Source organism: Somniosus microcephalus, unplaced genomic scaffold, assembly GCF_052327205.1.
Source record: "Somniosus microcephalus isolate GS21.2 unplaced genomic scaffold, FLI_Smic_1.0 unresolved_chr1, whole genome shotgun sequence".
Taxonomy (NCBI): domain Eukaryota; kingdom Metazoa; phylum Chordata; class Chondrichthyes; order Squaliformes; family Somniosidae; genus Somniosus; species Somniosus microcephalus.
The window spans coordinates 136,494,971-136,514,099 of record NW_028225179.1 but is presented as its reverse complement, the minus strand read 5'-3'; the positions used below and the strand labels follow the sequence as shown (position 1 = coordinate 136,514,099).

At 46.0% G+C, this 19,129-nt stretch overlaps 1 protein-coding gene across 1 annotated transcript; it reads left to right on the top strand.

Annotated features, from left to right (window-relative positions):
- Positions 1–620: 620 nt before the first annotated feature.
- On the top strand, positions 621–1,955 carry LOC147095971 (uncharacterized). The gene is made up of 2 exons (XM_085974930.1): positions 621–911; positions 1,029–1,955. The coding sequence occupies exons 1-2, from the start codon at positions 705–707 to the stop codon at positions 1,335–1,337; spliced, it is 516 nt and encodes a 171-aa protein (XP_085831056.1). The 5' UTR covers positions 621–704; the 3' UTR covers positions 1,338–1,955.
- The last annotated feature ends 17,174 nt before the right edge of the window (positions 1,956–19,129 follow it).

Sequence of the window (19,129 nt, the reverse complement as noted above, 5' to 3'; positions counted from 1 at the left end):
GCAGGGACAGGGTACTGAATTTCGATGATCAGCCATGATCTCATTGAATGGAGGAGCAGGCTCGAATGGCCTACTTCTGCTCCTATCTTCTATGTTTCTATGTAAATGCAAGTCTTTCTTTTTCAAGGCGCTATATAAATACAAGTTGTTGTAGTTTATTTTAGTATGCACTGGTGCAATCCATCCAGACCAGGGATTTTATCCTCTCTAAGTTTGATTAGTTGATCAATTATCCCCCCCCCTTTTCTAGTTTATCGGTTTCAGATTTCCTGCAGTATTTGTTTTATTGCTTTATTTTTTGTCCAACTTTTATTTCCAGTTGATGTTTCATTTTCAAAGTTGCTTCGCTTTAATATATTTTCCTATAGGATAGAAGAGAGAAGAGCTGGTATTTTTCCCTCTCTCTCTCTCTCCCACCTACGCAGTTGCATCTAAAAAAAGTGCACAATTTGGGAATTTTCCTACCGCTTCCTCCTTACCCTTTCACTCAACTATTAAAATCTTGGGCGGCGAACTCTGAGCCAATAAGCAGCTCTTTCTAACCAATCACAAGCGGCGTGATTAAACGAGTGGGTGGGGGCGGGCCTTGGCATTGTGACGTCGGTTAGAGCTGGCCAATCGGAACGGGGCCGGAGGCCCGGAGACGGGCATAAAAGAACGAGCGGCATGGCGATTGAGATTCATTCATAAAATCAACAACAGCAATGGACATCATTTACACTACAAGAACCATGTCCTTCACCGCGGGCTGCGAATTGAGCCAGCAGGCTATCTCCGAACGGCAGGCCATGGGGTTCGCCGGCCGCAAGCCGACAATGCCCCAGGTCTTCACTTTCGAACCCATCCGGGAAAGTAAGAAACCTATTCGACGCAAGAGACGCACTCTTAAAGTTCTCTATCCACCTGGCCAGGTAGCAATCTGTCAATATTACTGCAAAAATAAAACCGAGTTCACATTGTATTAATTTCTAGTCGTATAAAGCATTGGATCGCTCGTTTAACCTGCTCTCTCTCTTCTGTCTCTCTAGGTTAGAAGGTCACTTCCTACGGAGAAGGACATGGCTAAGCGGATGCTGCTGCTTTTAGTCTCGGTCGTCCTCTTCCAGGTCTACAGTGCGACTGAAGAGGAGCTGAGCCTCCCCTCGACGGATCTGGGCGCCGTTGCACAACTAGTCTCGGCGTCTGTCCAGGCCCCTTCCTCGTCGGGCTTCGCCGCCGCCGCTCCCTCCGTCGTGTTACTCCTCACGGCTCCGGGAGCTGAAACCAACTGCACCCAGCAGCCTGCAGCAGGAGACTCGCTCCAGATCACCAGAGTCGTCCGATCCTGCAGGATGTGAAACTGTAAAATGATAACGATGGTCGTTGTCGGAACGGTCTCCAGCGTGAACTGCCCAGAGCTCCACGCAGGGTTGCTGCCTGTGGCAAGTGGATGCAAATGTAATGGGGGGAACCCCCACCCAGCGATACCTGGACCTGTGTTTCCCACAGGCATTTTCGGATGTAGTAATATCTTAAAACCCCGATAATTGATTCTGTAGTGGTTACCTCAATACTAATTACCTTGAATGCAATATTGTTGAAACGGATTATGAAAACTTTGATATTTATTGATGATTCCTTTATTTATGGCAATTTTAAATTAATATTTAATGTAGAAGTGTTATGGCAATTTTAAATTAATACTATTTATTGTGTGGAAGACTTGGGGCAATTTTTAATTAATATTATTTATTGTGTGGAGAGGACTTGTTTTATAAGTATCTCTCTTACCGTATCAGTTTGTGTTGAAGATCTCGCCTTGCAGTGGGACAAGAAAACTCACTTTTTGTAACGGAGTCTGGGGTTGTTAATGGATCAGCCAGTCGTGTATCTCGAGGTGTCTCTTCCATTTTGATGCTAGTATGTTCTGTGAACAATTATTCATCATTGTAATAAAACGGATTTCAAAAGAAAAACTGCCCTCTTGTTATAAAACTTTTGTCGATGTGGCTGTGTTTTTCTGTCTCTGCGAGCAGATGACTACTGACGTGTGTTTCGAGCTAAGATTAGAGGGTTTCCTTTTTTAAACAATAACACATTGACTTTGCATTTGAGTGCTGCCTTTTTGAGTAGCAAAGTGGAGTCATTGGGTGGGGACACAACACGGCTGGCGTTGCTTTCGCCGTCCCTTCTATGACACGTCTGATCACTTCTCAGAATGGTAACCGCACAGAAGGCGGCTATTCGGCCCATCGCACCTGTGCCTGCTCTTTGGTAGATTTATGCAATTATTCCCACTCCCCTGCTCTTTTTCCTGTTTTTTTTTTTTTCCCCCCTTCAAGTATTTATCCCTTTTGAAAGTTACTATTGAATCTGCTTCCACCGCCCCTTCAGGCAGTGCATTTCACATTATGACTTGCAGTGTAATTTATTTTTCTTCGTGTCCTCTTGAGCTCTTTTGCCATTGGATATAGTTTCTCCTTTACTCATATCGATCAAATCGTCATGATTTTGAACACTATCAAACCATCTCTCCTGTAAGGTGAACAACTCCAGTCTCTTCCACATAACTGAAGCCTGTCATCCCTGGTACCGTTCTAGTAAATCTCTTCTCCAGCCTGGCTAAGGCCTTGGCATGCTTCCTAAAGTGTGGTGGCCAGAATCAAACACACTATGCCAGCTGGGCCCTAATCGGTGTTTTATAAAAGTTTCGCCAGTGGAACTGAATGTTGGGCAGGGTGTATAATGGGTGACTGAGCCGATATCGCCCATTTTGCTTGCACATCAGGTTGAATTTCAGCTTGCCATCTTGGGCCTCAATTTGGTGTTGCCGATTGGCTGCTCGTCATAGAAACTGACAAATTTTTTGTTTCCATTGAGTTCTGTAACAGGGTGCCGATCCGCCACTCCGCCATGTCAGTTTTACATCGGGGCTAGAAGTTGAAAAATGTGCCTTATTGCCACATCAAAGAAGGAGTCCTAGCTCGGTGGGTAGTACACTTACCTCTGAGTCAGAAGGTCATGTAGTTCAATCCCCACTCCAGGAAACTTGAGCACAAAACCAAGGTTAACCCCCACCAGAAGAACATCAAAGACTTTATTTTCCATCGGAGAGTGCACCCCTGCCAACACCCACCCACCGGCAGAGGGTAGCGCCCCTGCGGCCTCCCTCCTTCCCCCCTCTCTAGTTTTCGCTCTCTAATTTTCTCTCTGCCTCTCTGAAAGGTACCTTAATTTCAGCTATCTGATTGATCGTTGAGCAGCGGGAAGAAGGCCCCTCTCCCATTAAAACAGCAAGGGGAGAGGTGTGCATTCAATTAACAGCACCCTCTGCTCAGGGAGCATAAAACACCAGGGCCATTGCCATCTCTAGGCCTCTGACTTGGGGTGAGTGTAGCCCTTAGAAAAACCGCCCTATTATGGCACCATCATCATGCCGGTGGCGGGGTCAGCCAGATCGTACGCGGGTGTAGCAGCTACGGCCACAGTTAATCCCGCTGCTTCAGCTGCCCCGTCACCATTTTGGTTAATTTCAAAAAATCATGGGGTAAAGAGCTACACTCACCCCAACATGATGATTGAGAAAAAAAAACCAAGGTTAACACTCCCAGTGCAGTACTGTGGCAGTGTTACGCTGTCGGGAGGTGTGCACTCTTTCGGGACGTGACGTTAAACCCAGGCCCCGTCTGCCCTCTCAGCTGGACATAAAAGAACTCGACCAACATCACTTAAATAAAAAATTATCTGGTCATTATCACATCGCTATTTCTGGGACCTCAATGTGTGCAATTTGGCTGCCTCATTTCTTACATTACTGCATTTCAGCAGTACTTAATTAGCTGTAAAAAGCTTTGGGACATCCTGAGGTTGTGAAAGATGCCATATTTCTTTCTAAATGTTTCCAAATTGACTGAAGATGTTTAATAAAATGATAAAATATCGACAGTCCCTAGGATGATGATTTATGCTAGCTATATAAATATTCTGCCTAATATATTAAAAAAATATTATATATGGATGCACTTCCCATCAATTTTATTCATAAATCCCTGTGTCCATATTTATAATAGAAAACTGCCTATGGAAATGTAGAATTACTCCCCCACCAGTACAGCTGCAGCACCACCACTGGTAGGAGGGTGTCATTGCAGCATGATAACTTTATTTGGCAGATCAGGTTAGCAATGTAGACATGGGCATTTAGAATAGATATTGAGGTCATTGTTTGTCTTCACCATTGGGGTGTTAATCAGGCAGAGTCGATCGTTTTCCCTTTATAGAACCTGCCCAATTTTCATAGCCTGCTTCAATTACCCCCTGCCCCCTTATCTCGATTCATCTTCACATAGAATTACATCGAATGTACAGCACATTGGGCCCAAGAGGTTTGTGCCGGTGTTTATGCTCCACACGAGCCTCCCCCCACCCCTCTTCATCTCACCTTATCAGCATATTCTTCTATTCCTTGCTCCCTCGAGTACCTATCTAGCTTTCCCTTAAAGGTATCTGTTATACGCCTCAACTACTCCTTGTGGTAGCGAGTTCCACATTCTCATCACCCTTTGGGTAAAGAAGTTTCTCCTGGATTCCTTTTTAGATTTATTAGTGACTATCTTATATTGATGGTCTGTTACATCTCCAACTTTTTCCAGTTCTGACGAAGGGTCATCGACCTGAAACGCTAGCTCTGTTCTCTCTTTCTACAGATGTTGCCTGACCTGCTGAGTATTTCCAGCATTTTCAGTTTTTATTTTATATTTATGGTCTCTAGTTTTGGACTCCCCCGCAATTGGGAACATCTCCACTACCGTCTACCCTGTAGGATAGGGTGTACCTGTAGGATTTAGTAAACATTATTAAGATTCTATAACCATTTTTATATAACTATAATATGTGAAATTGTATGTTAAAAGCTTAAAAGCCTGTATAAAATGGCGAATGGCTAAGAGCAAAGCAGGATGGGAAATTATGCCAACCTGACCAAAAAAACTGCTGTGTTTCCAATTACTGAAGTAATGGAATGTAGTGCCAAGTTTATGGAGACAAGGAATTCAGCAATATTATGCTTAAAGAGATAAAAACTAGAGAGAGAGATAAGAGTTGGAGACATCCTTCATTGGTATAGCTATAGGGTGGGCAGACTGTTTTGTCAACATTCTAGAGTGTTCTGTGAAAAGTGAACATCTGAGATAAGGGTACTTTGTTATGCATAGAGAAAAACCTAGTAGCATCAACAAGGTCATAAGATGGCTAATGAGGGAAGCAAGATGTTTTACCAGGAGTCAGAGGGTTAATTACTGCCACGTAGGCAAAACGAGAGGAAAAGGGGTATAAAGATACAGGTTTTGAACATCGAAAGCAGTGCACCGTGTAACCAGAGATTGATAGGAGCTTCGGTCAACAGAACACAGCAAGATCCCAAGGAAGCGAGCATCGGTCAACAGAACACAGCGACTTACATCAGGAGACTTGCGCCCCAGTCACTCGGAAGGAACGCCAGGGTTCAATGAACAGACTGTGACTATCTTCTTGTTAATATTACTTCTTTGTACAGGATGTTTAATGCTTAATAAACCTGTTTTACTGATACACAATATACCTGTACCCAGAGTGGTTTGTGTAGTCATGGACAAATTATTATAAGAGCTTTTGAAAGCTACAACCCTATCAAATCTCTTTATAATCTTAAAGACCTCTATCAGGTCACCCCTCAGCCTTCTCTTTGCTAGAAAAAAGGGCCCCAGCCTGTTCAGTCTTTGCTGATAGTTATAAGCTCTGCACGTAGATTTGATCAGGTTGACTCCCCCCTGTACAATGCCGCGGGAGATCAACTTTATCCCTGTAGCAACTCAAGGGCAATTTCTGCAGCAAGTTTGGCCAGGACTTGGGGTGAGTTTCAATCTAGTGCTTCACAATACTGAATTCAAAAGTCGTAAACTGGTGCTTGTTTTATTTTTAAAATGTGCGTGTTGATCTCGTTAAAAGCAGTTCACTGTGCTAGATGTTAAGTGATGGCTAATTATTTAGCAGGCTTTAGCAACCTGGTGTTCTGAATCAGTTAAGCCCCCACTCTGCCAGTCGCCACTGAGTCAGCCTGCATTTCTCGGTTCGGAGTGGAGGTAAATTGTGCAAGGTCTGAATTCTGGGGGCATTAAGGAGATGTTTATCAAAGGAGATTAATGTCGCCAATCCCATTTGCAATCAGGACACCAAGTGTTGATTCTAATGCATTTCCAATGGGGGAAAGAAAGCAAGGGAACAGACCGGCAGGAGAAATTCCCAATGATTTGTGTGGCTGTGGTGTCGTGGGGCCACTAATGGAGATATACATCCTCACATATCCTGGCGCCGAGGGAATAGGCAGGCTGAAATTTTGGGGTGGGACTTAGTTCATAGAATCATAGAATGATACGACACAGAAGGAGGCCATTCGGCCCATCGTGCCTGTGCCAGCTCTTTGAAAGAGCTATCTGATTAGTCCCACTCCCCCTGCTCTTTTCCCGTAGCCCTGCAATTTCTTTCCCCTTCAAGTGGTTATCCAATTCCCTTTTGAAAGTTATTGTTGAATCTGCTTCCACCGCCCTTTCAAGCGGTGCATTCCAGATCACAACAACTCGCTGTGTAATTTATTTTGCCCTCATGTCGCCTCTGGTTCTTTTGCCAATTATTTTATCCCACTCCAGGGACTTGAGCACATAAATCTAGGCTGACACTCCCAGTGCAGTGCTGAGGGAGTGCTGCACTGCCGGAGGTGCCGTCTTTCGGATGAGATGTTAAACCGAGGCCCCGTCTGCTCTCTCAGGTGGACGTAATAGATCCCATGGCCCTATTTTGAAGAAGAGTAGGGGAGTTATCCCCGGTGTCCTGGGCCAATACTTATCTCTCAACCAACATAACAAAAACAGATGATCTGGTCATTATCACATTACTGTTTGTGGGACCTTGCTGTGCGCAAATTGGCTGCCGCGTTTCCCACATTACAACAGTGACTCCACTTCAAAAGTACTTCATTGGCTGGAAAGCGCTTTGAGACATCCGGTGGTCATGAAAGGCGCTGTATAAATGCAAGTCTTTCTTTTTTCCTTTAATATTGTGTCCTCTGGTTACCGACCCTTTTGCCACTGGCAACAGTTTCTCCTTATTTACTCTAGCAAAACCTTTCGTGATTTTGAACACCTCTATCAAATTCAAGTAGTTCTGCCCTCTTTTCATCATGCTGCCAGAAGTGGCCTGGGCACTCCTTGTGGTCAGACCCTCTCTGTATGGATATCACCAGAAGAGGTGTTACTGGCAGCATAACTTCATCCATCAGTAAATCCCACCAGTGCCTTTAATGCTGAGTTCACCTGCTTCATGTAGCTTGTTACCTCTAGGCTTGACTGTTCCAATGGTCCACTGGCCAGCCTTCCATCTTCCACCCTACATAAAGAGCAGCTCATTCAAAACTCTGCTGCCCGTGTCCTAACTCGCACCAAGTCCCATTCACCTATCGTCCCCTGTGCTCGCTGACCTACACTGGCTCCCGGTCTGGCAACGCCTCGATTTTAAAATTCTCATTCTTCTTTTCAAACCTCTCCATGGGCTCGCCTCGCCCCATCTCTGCAACCTCCTCCAGCCCAACAACACTCCGAGATCACTGCGATCCTCCAATTCTGGCCTCTTGAGCATCCCCGATTTTAATCGCTCTACCATTGGCGGCCGTGCCTTCAGCTGCCAAGGCCCTAAGCTCTGGAATTCCGTCTCTAAACCTCTCCGCCTCCCTACCTCCCACTCCTCCTTTAAGACACTCCTTAAAACCTACCTCTTTGACCAAGCTTTTGCTCACCTCTCTTAATATCTCCTTGTGTGGCTTGGTGTCAAATTTTGTTTCATAATGCTCATGTAAAGTGCCTTAGGATGTTTTACTTCATTAAAGGCGCTATATAAATGCAAGTTGTTGTTGTTATTATTTTGTTCAGTGGTAGCACTCTGAGTCAGAAGATTGTGGGTTCAAGTTCCACACCAAAGACTTGAGCACATATTCTAGGCTTACACTCCCAGAGCAGGCCCAATGGAGTGCCGCACTGTCAGAGGAGCCGTCTTTTAGATGAGATGTTAAACCAAGGTCACATCTGCCCTCTAAGGTGGACGTGAAAGATCTCATGGCATTATTCATATTGCAAGGGGGTTCTTCCCAGTGTCCTGGCCAATGTTTATCCCTCTGGCCAACAACACAGAACATCTGGTCAGTTATCTCATTGCTGTTTGTGAGCAAATTCATCCATCCGTCCATTTATCCATCCCTCCACCCCTCCTTCATCCTGATCGAGCTTTCTTCCCATTCCAACTCTCATAGACAGATTCCACACTATGTGTTTGCTTGTTTTGTTTCTTGGCTTCACAGGAAATCAGTAGCCTGACCTCTGACTCATGCCCTGGCTGTGACCGGGTGGAGGGGGGTTGGTCATTAGGGATGCCAATTATATTGGCTACCACTTCTCCCTGGGTGGGGTGGAGGGAGCTCACTTGGAACTATCTCCTGCTATTCACAAATGAATAGGACATTCCAATCCCTAATGTCTAAATGTTTGCTGGAATGCACTCCAACAAGGGTATGGTAGTATAGTGGTTATGTTACTGTAATGGTAATCCAGAGGCCTCGACTAATGACCCATCGAGACGTGAGTTCAAATCCCACCATGGCAGCTGTGGAATTTAAAATTCAGTTAATTGAATAAGTCTAGAATAAAACAACTAGTATCAGTTAATGGTAACCATGAAACTTCTGGATTATTGTAAAAACCCATCTGGTTCACTAATGTCCTTTAGGGAAGAAAGCTGCTGTCCTTACCCAGTTTGACCTAAATGTTACTCTTAGCTGCCCTCTGAAGTGGCCTATTAAGCCATTCAGTTGTATGAGGTGGCTCACCAACACCTTCTCAAGGGCAATTAGGGATGGGCAATAAATGCTGGCCTTGCTAGCGACACCCACACCCTGCAAATGAAGTTTAAAAAAAGCCTGTGTTGTTGCAACCTGGTTCATATAGCTTTAGCACACATCCCCATTTTAGATTTCAATCCCATATGAAACTTTTTAAAACTTAGTTTATGGAATGTGGGCGTCGCTAGCAAGGCCAGCATTTATTGCCCATCCCCAGTTGCCCTCGAGAAGGTGGTGGTGAGCCGCCTTCTTGAACCGCTGCAGTCCGTGTAGTGAAGGTATTCCCACAGTGCTGTTAGGGAGGGAGTTCCAGGATTTTGACCCAGCGAATATGAAGGAACGGCGATATTATTCCAAGTCAGGAAGGCGTGTGACTTGGAGGGGAACTTGGAGGTGGTGGTGTTCCTATGCGCCTGCTGCCCTTGTTCTTCTAGGTGGTAGAGGTCGCGGGTTTGGGAGGTGCTGCCGAAGTAGCCTTGGCGAGTTGCTGCAGTGCATCTTGTAGATGGTAAACACTACAGCCACGGTACGCCAGGCAAGTGGAGAGTACTCCATCACACTCCTTACTTGTGCCTTGTAGATGATGGAAAGGCTCTGGGGAGTCAGGAGGTGAGACAATCGTCGCAGAATACCTAGCCTCTGACCTGCTCTTGTTGCCACAATATTTATGTGGCTGGTCCAGTTAAGTTTCTGGTCAATGGTGACCCCCAGGATGTTGATGGTGGGGGATTTGGCGATGGTAATGCCATTGAATGTCAAGGGGCGGTAGTTAGACTCTCGTTTGTGGAGATAGTCATTGCCTGGCAGTTGTGTGACGTGAATGGTAGTAATTTAGATGAATAGTAACACATAGATTACAATCATACCAAGATTCTGACCTGGCAAAATAGTCAGGAATCCTGAAGCATGACAAAGCATAAGGTCATGGATGAATTTGTAGGGTGTGCTCTCACCTATGGAAACCAAATATTTGCATTGGGCACAAGAAAAGAAGCTACAGTGAACGGAACTCATTAACAGGGACATCTTGCTATGTCAAAGGTAGTGTATCAGTGCGGGATCATTACCAAACCCAGCACTTCGTTTTCACCAGTGTGTCTGCATCCCTCAGGATATCCTGAAGGGACAAATGTTTGAGGTTGTGGCGAAGCAATGGTTTCTGCCAAATAAGGACACTGGCTAACATTATCCACAAGCTCCTGGGGGCACAGCTCACTGATACACCTGTGTGCTATTCGAAATATTTCAAGAGCTATTTTTATTTAACAGAATAAATCACCGCTGATTCACGTTCAAGGCTCAGGTGTGCAGCAATACACCCAGCACCTGTGCAAGAGAGGAAAAAATTGGCCATGGGAGAGGCAAGTGAGTCATCTAAGAAAGTGCACGGCCTGAGCATGTTCAGAGCCAGCCGCCCACGTTAAGTGCAACAATGTAAAAGCAAGGCCTGGAACTTCAAGGGCGTTGTGTATTTGCCTCAGCCATGCAAGTTTGAGATAAGTGAAGCATATTTTTCAGACATGAGGTAATCTGCGTCAAGATAATCAACTCTGAGGGAAAGAAAAAGGACTCTGCCGCAATGTGGCACCTTATCACATCTCTCATAGGAATATCGCAACAGGCCATTCAGCCCCTCGAGCCAATTCCGCCATTCAATTAGGTCACGGCCGATCTGTATCTTAACTCCATCTTATCCGCCTTGGTTCCCTATCCCTTAATACCCTTGCCTTTCAATCTCCGTTTTGAAATTTTCAACTGAACCCCCCCCAGCCTCAACAGCTTTTTGGGGAAGAGAGTCCCAGATTTCCACTAGCCTTTATGTGAAGAGGTGCTTCCTGACATCAGCCCTGAACGCCCGGGCTCTAATTTTAAGGTTATGCCCCCTTGTTCTGGACTCCCCCCAACCCCACCAGAGGAAATAGTTTCTCTCTATCTATCCTTTCAAATCCTTTAATCACCTTAAACACCCAAATCAGGTCAGCCGTTAATCACCTAAATTCTCAGAAAATCTCAAAAGCACTTCACATCAAATAAATTACTTTGAAGAGTGGTGAATGTTGTTGCATGGGGGGAGGTGGCGACCATTGTAGAGACAGGAAGATCCCACAGAAATGAAATGAATGACTAGTTAATTTGTTTTTGGTGTTCAGAGTCATACAGCGCAGAAGGAGGCCATTCAGCCCATTGCTCTTTCTCCATAGCCCCGCAAATATTTCCCCTTCAAGTATTTATCCAATTCCCATTTGAAAGTTACTTTTGGATCTGCTTCCACCGCCCTTTCAGGCAGCGCATTCCCGATTGAGGGAAAACCATTGGTCAGGACACCGGGAGCATTCTCTGCTCTTCCTCAACTAATGCCATGGAATCTTTAACATCCGCCCGAACAGGCAAGTGGGGCCTCGGTTTAACATCTCACCAGGTAAGATCCAGATCCGGCAATGGCCGCACTCCTTAAATGCCGCACTGGAGTGTTAGCCGAGCTTGTGCGAACGGAGGCAGGTTTGCTGAAAACTTTGCCAAGTTGACATTAGCTGGAACCCCATCCTGCTGTTCTATGGAATCGGCCCTCCCCATCTCTGTAGTCTCCTCCAGCCCCATAACCCTCGGAGATCTCTGCGCTCCTCCAATTCTGGCCTCTTGAGCATCCCCGATTTTAATCGCTCCGCCATTGGTGGCCGTGCCTTCAGCTGCCTGGTCCCTAAGCTCTGGAATTCCCTCCCTAAACCTCTCTGCCTCTCTTTCCTCCTTTAAGACGCTCTTTAAAACCTGCCTCTTTGACCAAGCTTTTCTTCATCTGCCCTAATATCTCCTTATGTTGCTTGGTGTCAAATTTTGTTCTTTATCACTCCTGTGATGCACCTTGGGACATTTTACTATGTTAAAGGTGCTATATAAATACAAGTTGTCATTGCTGGAATGAGTTGGACACAAGGGGGTCGAAATGAATGCAAAACGGGCGGTAACGGATTGGCCGCCTGTTATTCGCCCTGCCAGACATTCAGTTCTATTGACAGCTATGGGACTGAATATTGGGCGGGGAGTACAACAGGAGGCAAACAAGATACTGCCTGTTTTTGCGCTACTGCCCAGATGAATCTCGAACCTTGAATCCTGCCTACAGTCCTCCATGCTCGACATTCTCCAATTTCAGCCTGGCCTCCGGGAAGTACAAGTGGCGGCCTGATTGAGGTAACGCAGAGGATACCAGTGCAGTTGTCAACAGCATCCCTTGTGACCGATGGACTGATATCCAGAAGCAAAGAAAGACTTGCATTTATATAGCGCCTTTCACGACCTCAGGGTGTCCCAAAGCACTTTACAGCCAATGAAATACTTTTGAAGTGTAGCCACTGTTGTAATGTAGGAAACGTGGCAGCCATTTGCGCACAGCAAGCTCCCACAAACAGCAATGTGATAATGACCAGATAATCTGTGACATGAATCAGTCATTCATGAAAGAAAGACTTATGAAATAATACTGAGCGGCCTACGGGTGGCGCTGTCCAAGGAGAGTATAAATACTCGGGCACGGGCCCAGCTTGCACAGGACATTCTTAACAGGAACTAGTGAAGGACACAACTAGACCTCCATGTTGTAAAACAGTTGATTAAAGCTTTGTTTAACGCTTAGACCAAGTGCCGAGTAGTTTCCTTACGTCAATCTGTTTTACTGATGTTGATTGGGGGATAAATATTGGCCCCGGACACCGGGGATAACTCCCCTGCTCTTCTTCGAAATAGTGTCATGGGATCTTTTACGTCCACCTGAGAGAGCAGACGGTGCCTCGATTTAACATCTGATCTGAAAGACGGCACCTCCAACAATGCAGCGCTCCCTCAGCACAGCACTGAAGTGTCAGCCTAGATTTTTGTGCTCAAGTTTCTGGGGTAGGGACTTGAAACCACAACCTTCTGACTCAGAGGCGAGAGTGATACCCACTGATGCCTGATGACACAGCCCAGGAAAGGGCTGAACTGGCTGATTTGATGTGTGTGTGTTGCCCCTGGCAACTGAAGCCTCCCACTTGCCCTGCTTTCCCCAATGCTGCACTGTCCTCTACCCCCGGGACAAGGGGGAATGTAAGTCAACAGGAGAAGTTAAGTGTGACTGGAGACAACATGATCATCTGTTGGGAAGCTAATCTGCCCATCTGTGCAGCCGACATTTAATTTGCATTGAGGGGGATGGCCACGATTGAACTGAGTTAGCATCGGTCGTTAATCCTCAGGGATTTGTGTAGGAGCCAACAGTGTCAAGAGATGGTGAGTCAGTGGCTCTCGCTGGGGAAATCCCCAAATCCGAAGACCCCACTGACTGGCTGTACTATTCTATGATTTATCCTACTTTTTGTTTTGAGCAATGTTGAAGGGTGTGAGTACTGAGGAATGGAACGCTTTCCATTCAGGCAGCAGTGCCAGAGTCAAACACTCTGGGGGTCAGGTATAGCATGCGTGGAGTTTTTAAAAATATTCGTTCATGGGATGTGGGCATCGCTGGCAAGGCCAGCATTTATTGCCCCATCCCTAGTTGCCCTTGAGAAGGGCTCTAATTTTAAGATCATGTCCCCTTGTTCTTGATTCCCCCCACCAGAGGAAATAGTTTCTCCCTATCTACCCTGTATCTGACCTGGAACTGTTTGACAAGACAGTGTAAAGGGATCTTTACTCCACATCGGTGCGGCGTATCCTGCGGCGAACTGTTCCAGGTCAGATACAGGGTAGATACGGAGAAACTATTTCCTCTGGTGAGGGGAATCAAGAACAAGGGGACATGATCTTAAAATTAGAGCCAGACCAGTCAGGAGTGAAATCAGGAAGCACTTTTTCAGACAATGGTTAGTGGAAATCTGGAACTCTCTGCCTCAAAAGGCTGTCGATGCTGCGTTAATTGAAGCTTTTAAAACTGATATCAAAAGATATTTGTTAGGTAAGGGAATCAAAGGATATGGTACAAAGGTGGGTAAATGGATTTGAGGTACAGATCAGCCGTGATCTAACTGAATGGCGGAGCAGGCTCGAAGAGTTGAATGCCTCCTCCTGTTCTTAATGTTCGTACATTACTACAGTATAAGTTAGACGCAGATTAACAGATTACACTACTGCGAGATATGTTTGGTTTCGATCGCATTCCTTTCTTATCCAGAGAGTCAACTGCAAACACCACAGACTTTTACAGCAGAGAAGATTGAGAGGAGATTTGATAGAGGTGTTCAAAATCATGAGGGGTCGAGACAGAGTAGATAGAGAGAAACTGTTCCCATTGACGGAAGGGTTGAGAACCAGATGACACAGATTTAAGGTGTTTGGCAAAAGAACCAAAGGCGACATGAGGAAAAACTTCTTTACGCAATGAGTGGTTAGGATCTGGAATGCACTGCCTGAGGGTGGTGGAGGCAGATTCAATCATGGCTTTCAAAAGAGAATTGGATAAGTAGCTGAAGGAAATTTTTTTTGCAGGGCTATGGGGAAAGGGCGGGGGAGTGGGACTAGCTGAAGTGCTCTTGCAGAGAGAGCCAGCACGGGCTCGACGGGCCGACTGGCCTCCTAGAAACATAGAAACATAGAAGATAGGAGCAGGAGTAGGCCATTCGGCCCCTCGAGCCTGCTCCGCCATTCAATGTTATCATGGCTGGTCATCCAAATTCAGTACCCTGTCCCTACTTTCTCCCCATACCCCTTGATCCCTTTAGCCTTAAGAAATATATCCAACTCCTTCTTGAATATATTTAATGAATTGGCCTCTACTGCCTTCTGTGGTAGAGAATTCCACAGGTTCACCACTCTCTGGGTGAAGAAATTCCTCCTCATTTCTGTCCTAAATGGCCTACCCCTTATCTTTAGGCTGTGACCCCTGGTTCTGGACTCCCCGACCATCGGGAACATCCTTCCTGCATCTAGTCTGTCCAGTCCTGTCAGAATTTTATAAGTTTCAATGAGATCCCTTCTCATTCTTCTAAACTCCAGCGAGTATAAGCCCAATCGACCAATCTCTCCTCATACATCATTCCTGCCATCCCAGGTATCAGCCTGGTGAATCTTCGCTGAACTCCCTCCATGGCAAGAACATTCTTCCTTCTGTGCTGCACCCATTCTACGGGGACGATTTTGTTAATGGATGCGCGTTGGAGGTGGGACTGCCTCCATCGATTTGTGGCCAACCCACGCTATTTTCCCTTGATTGACCTTGTTAAGCCTGCCCAGTGGGCTTAGCAGGCCAATTAAGGGAAAGCCGGTTGCAGAGCACATATTTTTGACAGATGAATTGTCATCGTTTAACAGCTCTGTGAAGCTGTCAAACAGTGACATTCTCTGTAGTTTGATTAGGTCTTGCATACAAGACCTGATCAAACTTCTTTCTTTTACAGAAATGAGATGGTTGTTGCATCTGTGAATGCAACGGCCATCTGTCATCTGCAACGCGGAGGTCCGAGACTCTCCGCATACACACCGACTGAAGCCTGCAGGAAGAAACAAAGGTAAGTACACTTTTAAAAACACTTTGCACTTACCTCAGATACTCACCTCTACACTCTTGCACCCATCACTTACCTTCACACCACACTTTTGCACCCCGACCCCTGCAGACCCACTACTCGCCTCGCTGAGCTGGCGGGTTTTGGAGCCTTCGGGAAGCCCGCACTTGTGAGGGCAAAAAGGGATAATCCTATTTTCTGCCTGTTAACTACATTTTCTCTGCTGTTTCAGCAGGGGTATTAACCCATCTATGTTAAACTGGTCAATGCCATCTGCTAAAATGACAGAGGAACTCCAAATGACTGTATTGTGTGTCCGTACACTGGAATTGCAGGGGGTAAGCACTCGCATCCTCACTTTACAACAATTTGCATTTATACAGCATCATTAACGTAGTAAAACATCTCAAGTCGCTTCACAGGGGCATCATCAGACAAAACTTGACACCAAGCCACATAAGGAGATTATGGGGCATGATCTTGCCAGCCCTGGGGTGGCGGGGATGGAGGCAGTACTGCCGGGAAAATGGCAGAATCTGGGGGCGGGTGCCCATCCCACCCCAACCCGCCTCCGCGCCATCTTGCCATGAGGTGGGTAGCCGTCCCGCGCCGGGTCCCATCTCCTTGGAGGCAGGAAGGTGATTACAGCCACTTAACTTAACAGGCAGATAAGAGGATTATCCCCATTTTATCCACACAAGTGTGGGCTTCCCGCAGGCTGCGAACCCCGCCAGGGTCACCGTGGCGAGCAGTGGGTCTGCGGGGGTTGGAAGGGTGCAAAAGTGCACTGTGAAGGTAAGTGATGGGTGCAAGTGTGGTGAGGTGAGTATGTGAGGTTAATGGAAAGTGTTAGAAAAAGTTTACTTAATTTGTTTCTTCCTGCAGGCTTCAGTCGGTGGGTATGCGGAGAGTCTCGCACCGCCATGGTAGAGATGACAGAATGGCAGCTGCATTCTCCAATGCAATAACCATCTAATTTCTGCTAAAGAAAGAGGCTTGATGAAGTCTTGAGTTCAAGAACTCATCAAACTACAGAGAATGTCAGTGTTTGGCAGCTTCACAGAGCTGTCAAACGATGACAATTCGTCTGTCAAAAATATGATGCTCTAAAGCTTAGTCAAAGAGGTTTTAAGGAGCGTCTTAAAGGTGGAGAGGGAGGCGGAGAGGTTCAGGGGGGAATTCCAGAGTCTGAGTTAAATCAAGTTATATAAATTGGATTCTGTTTAGTTAGTCATGTTTCTACCTTGCTATATCGTGGGAACAAAGTTAATGATCAAAGTAATGATTCACCAAATACAAGAATGCAGAATGATAGCTCCAGGTGGCCTCCTTAACAGATGTGTGTGTGAGAGAGAGATCCAAATGTGGTCATTTTTTGTCCTGTTAGGGTTGTGTGTATATTATATAATAATGCACTAAAGCCTAGAAATATCTGTGGGCAATAATAGTGGGCAAACGGTTAATATGCTCTAATAACATGCCCCCTCTATGATTTTAAAATATTTCGAGGCTGTAGTGACTAATGTTAAATGGAACATAGGAACATAGGAATATAGAAATGGGAGGAGGCCATTTAGCTCCTCGAGCTTGTTCCACCATTCAATGAGATCATGGCTGATCTGCGACCTAACTCCATACCTTTGGCCCATATCCCTTAATACCTTTGGTTAACAAAAATCTATCAACCTCAGATTTAAAATTAACAATTGATCTAGCATCAATTTCCATTTGTGGAAGAGAGTTCCAAACTTCTACCACCCTTTGTGTGTAGAAGTGTTTCCTAATTTCACTCCTGAAAGGTCTGGCTCTAATTTTTAGACTATGCCCCCTAGTCCTGGACTCCCCAACCAGCGGAAATAGTTTCTCTCTATCTACCCTATCTGTCCCCCTTAATATCTTGAAAACTTCGATCAGATCACCCCTTAACCTTCTAAATTCTAGGGAATACAACCCTAATTTGTGTAATCTCTCCTCATAACTTAACCCTTGAAGTCCATGTATCATTCTGGTAAACCTACGCTGCACTCCCTCCAAAGGCCAATATATCCTTCCTACGGTGTGGTGCCCAGAACTGCTCACAGTACTCCAGGTGTGGTCTTGAAAGGATTATTACTAGTCCTAGCCCCTTTAGGGCTACCCCAGATCAAGCATATTCCTCAGACATTCACTTTCAACTAAAGTTTGAGGTGGCCAAATCCTAAAGACGCTTAATTGGGTCTAAAGGTCCGGACTATCTCTCCCTAAAGGAAAGGAACAACCTGAAAATGTTACCGTCCTCCAGATAGCACTTTTAATAAGTTTAGCTAGACTGTAACGTTTTGAATATTATGAGGGTCTGGAAAACTCCCCCAGAATTCTGCAACTCCTCACCAAAGAGTGTACAGAGATTGAGTTCGCGAGTTTGATACAGAAGTATTATGTGAGACAATTCTAAAAATATATAGATTTATTAAAGAACCGACATATAATTTACAGTTGGCGAGTCAATCACAATATTAACAGTTCCAAAAAGAGAAAGCTTTACAATTCTATTAGCAGAGAACTTACTCCCAAATCTTAACTTCGCTACAGTTTTACAGTTCTTAAAGTTTATTCAGGATATCCACCAAAATCAAATACAGTACCTTGATCCCCAAGGTACAAAGAGTTGTTGACTTACAGAGCTAGTTCTGAAACTGAGAATCGTTTTGCCCCTTTAAGCGAGTCTATTAGCCCATTTGAGAGTTCAATATTTATATCCTTTTTCCAGTAGTATTTCCTTTAAGGTTTTCTGCTGATGTAAGCTAATTATCTCTAGTAATTTTTCTGCTGACCCCTGCAGTTCTTAGTCACCTCAGCTGGTAGCACTACAGAACCATGGCCTAGAAATTCGGTGGGGTTAGCGCCCAATTAGAGGCGTTAGAGGGCCTTGCGCCGGAATTATAGCCGCGATCGAAATTGCGCTGGGCCCTACCATCGGCGTTAGCCGGTAGCGCTGCGCCGGCACCGATGACGTCATCGGTGTGCACAGCGTCCCGGTTGCCGTGGTAACGCGGCCGGACGCCCAAATTCAGTTGCGGCCGCCTTGCCTGTGGCAGCCGCAACCAATGATTTTTCAACGGGATGTTGCAGCACGTAGCGCCGGCGCATTAAGGTGGAGCGGCGGCCGGCCGCTTTCCCGGCGGCCGCCTGCCTGCACCTCCCTCCCCGGACTCCTCCACCACCCCCCCGCGGCACTGATGTGTGTGGCCCGTGAGCCCGGCACTTCTCCGAGGTGCCGGGCTCATTTGTCGGGCGAATCGACCGGTCAGCGGTCGGCTGCAGGCAGCTCCTCCTTAACAGAAGGAGGAGGCCTGCAGTACCCCAGCCTGCCGCACCGCATCGGGTGCCGCAGCAGGGGATTAGCGCCGCAAACCTGCATTCAGCGCCCATAGCGAGGCGCTGAAACCCTCCATTAGCGCCCGCAGCCGTCTGGGCGTGGGGCAGCTGAATTTTTGGCGGGCGCAGTGGCAATTATCGCGGGCGCAAAATTTCGGGCGCAAAAGCCCTGGCAGAGGCAAACCTAATTTCTAGGCCCATGTCTCTTCGCTAGGTGTGCTAAGCTTATCAAAAAAATAGTGTAATCAGCAGATGCGCTTTAATTGGTATCATTTTTATGATGGCAGATGTTTTTTACTATTATGTGCTCCTTTACGAGGTGTAAATTAGAACACTTTAGGGTAACTATTGTCTTGTTCCCAAAGATTCAGACTTCAGGAGCCTTTAACATTCTGTTTCA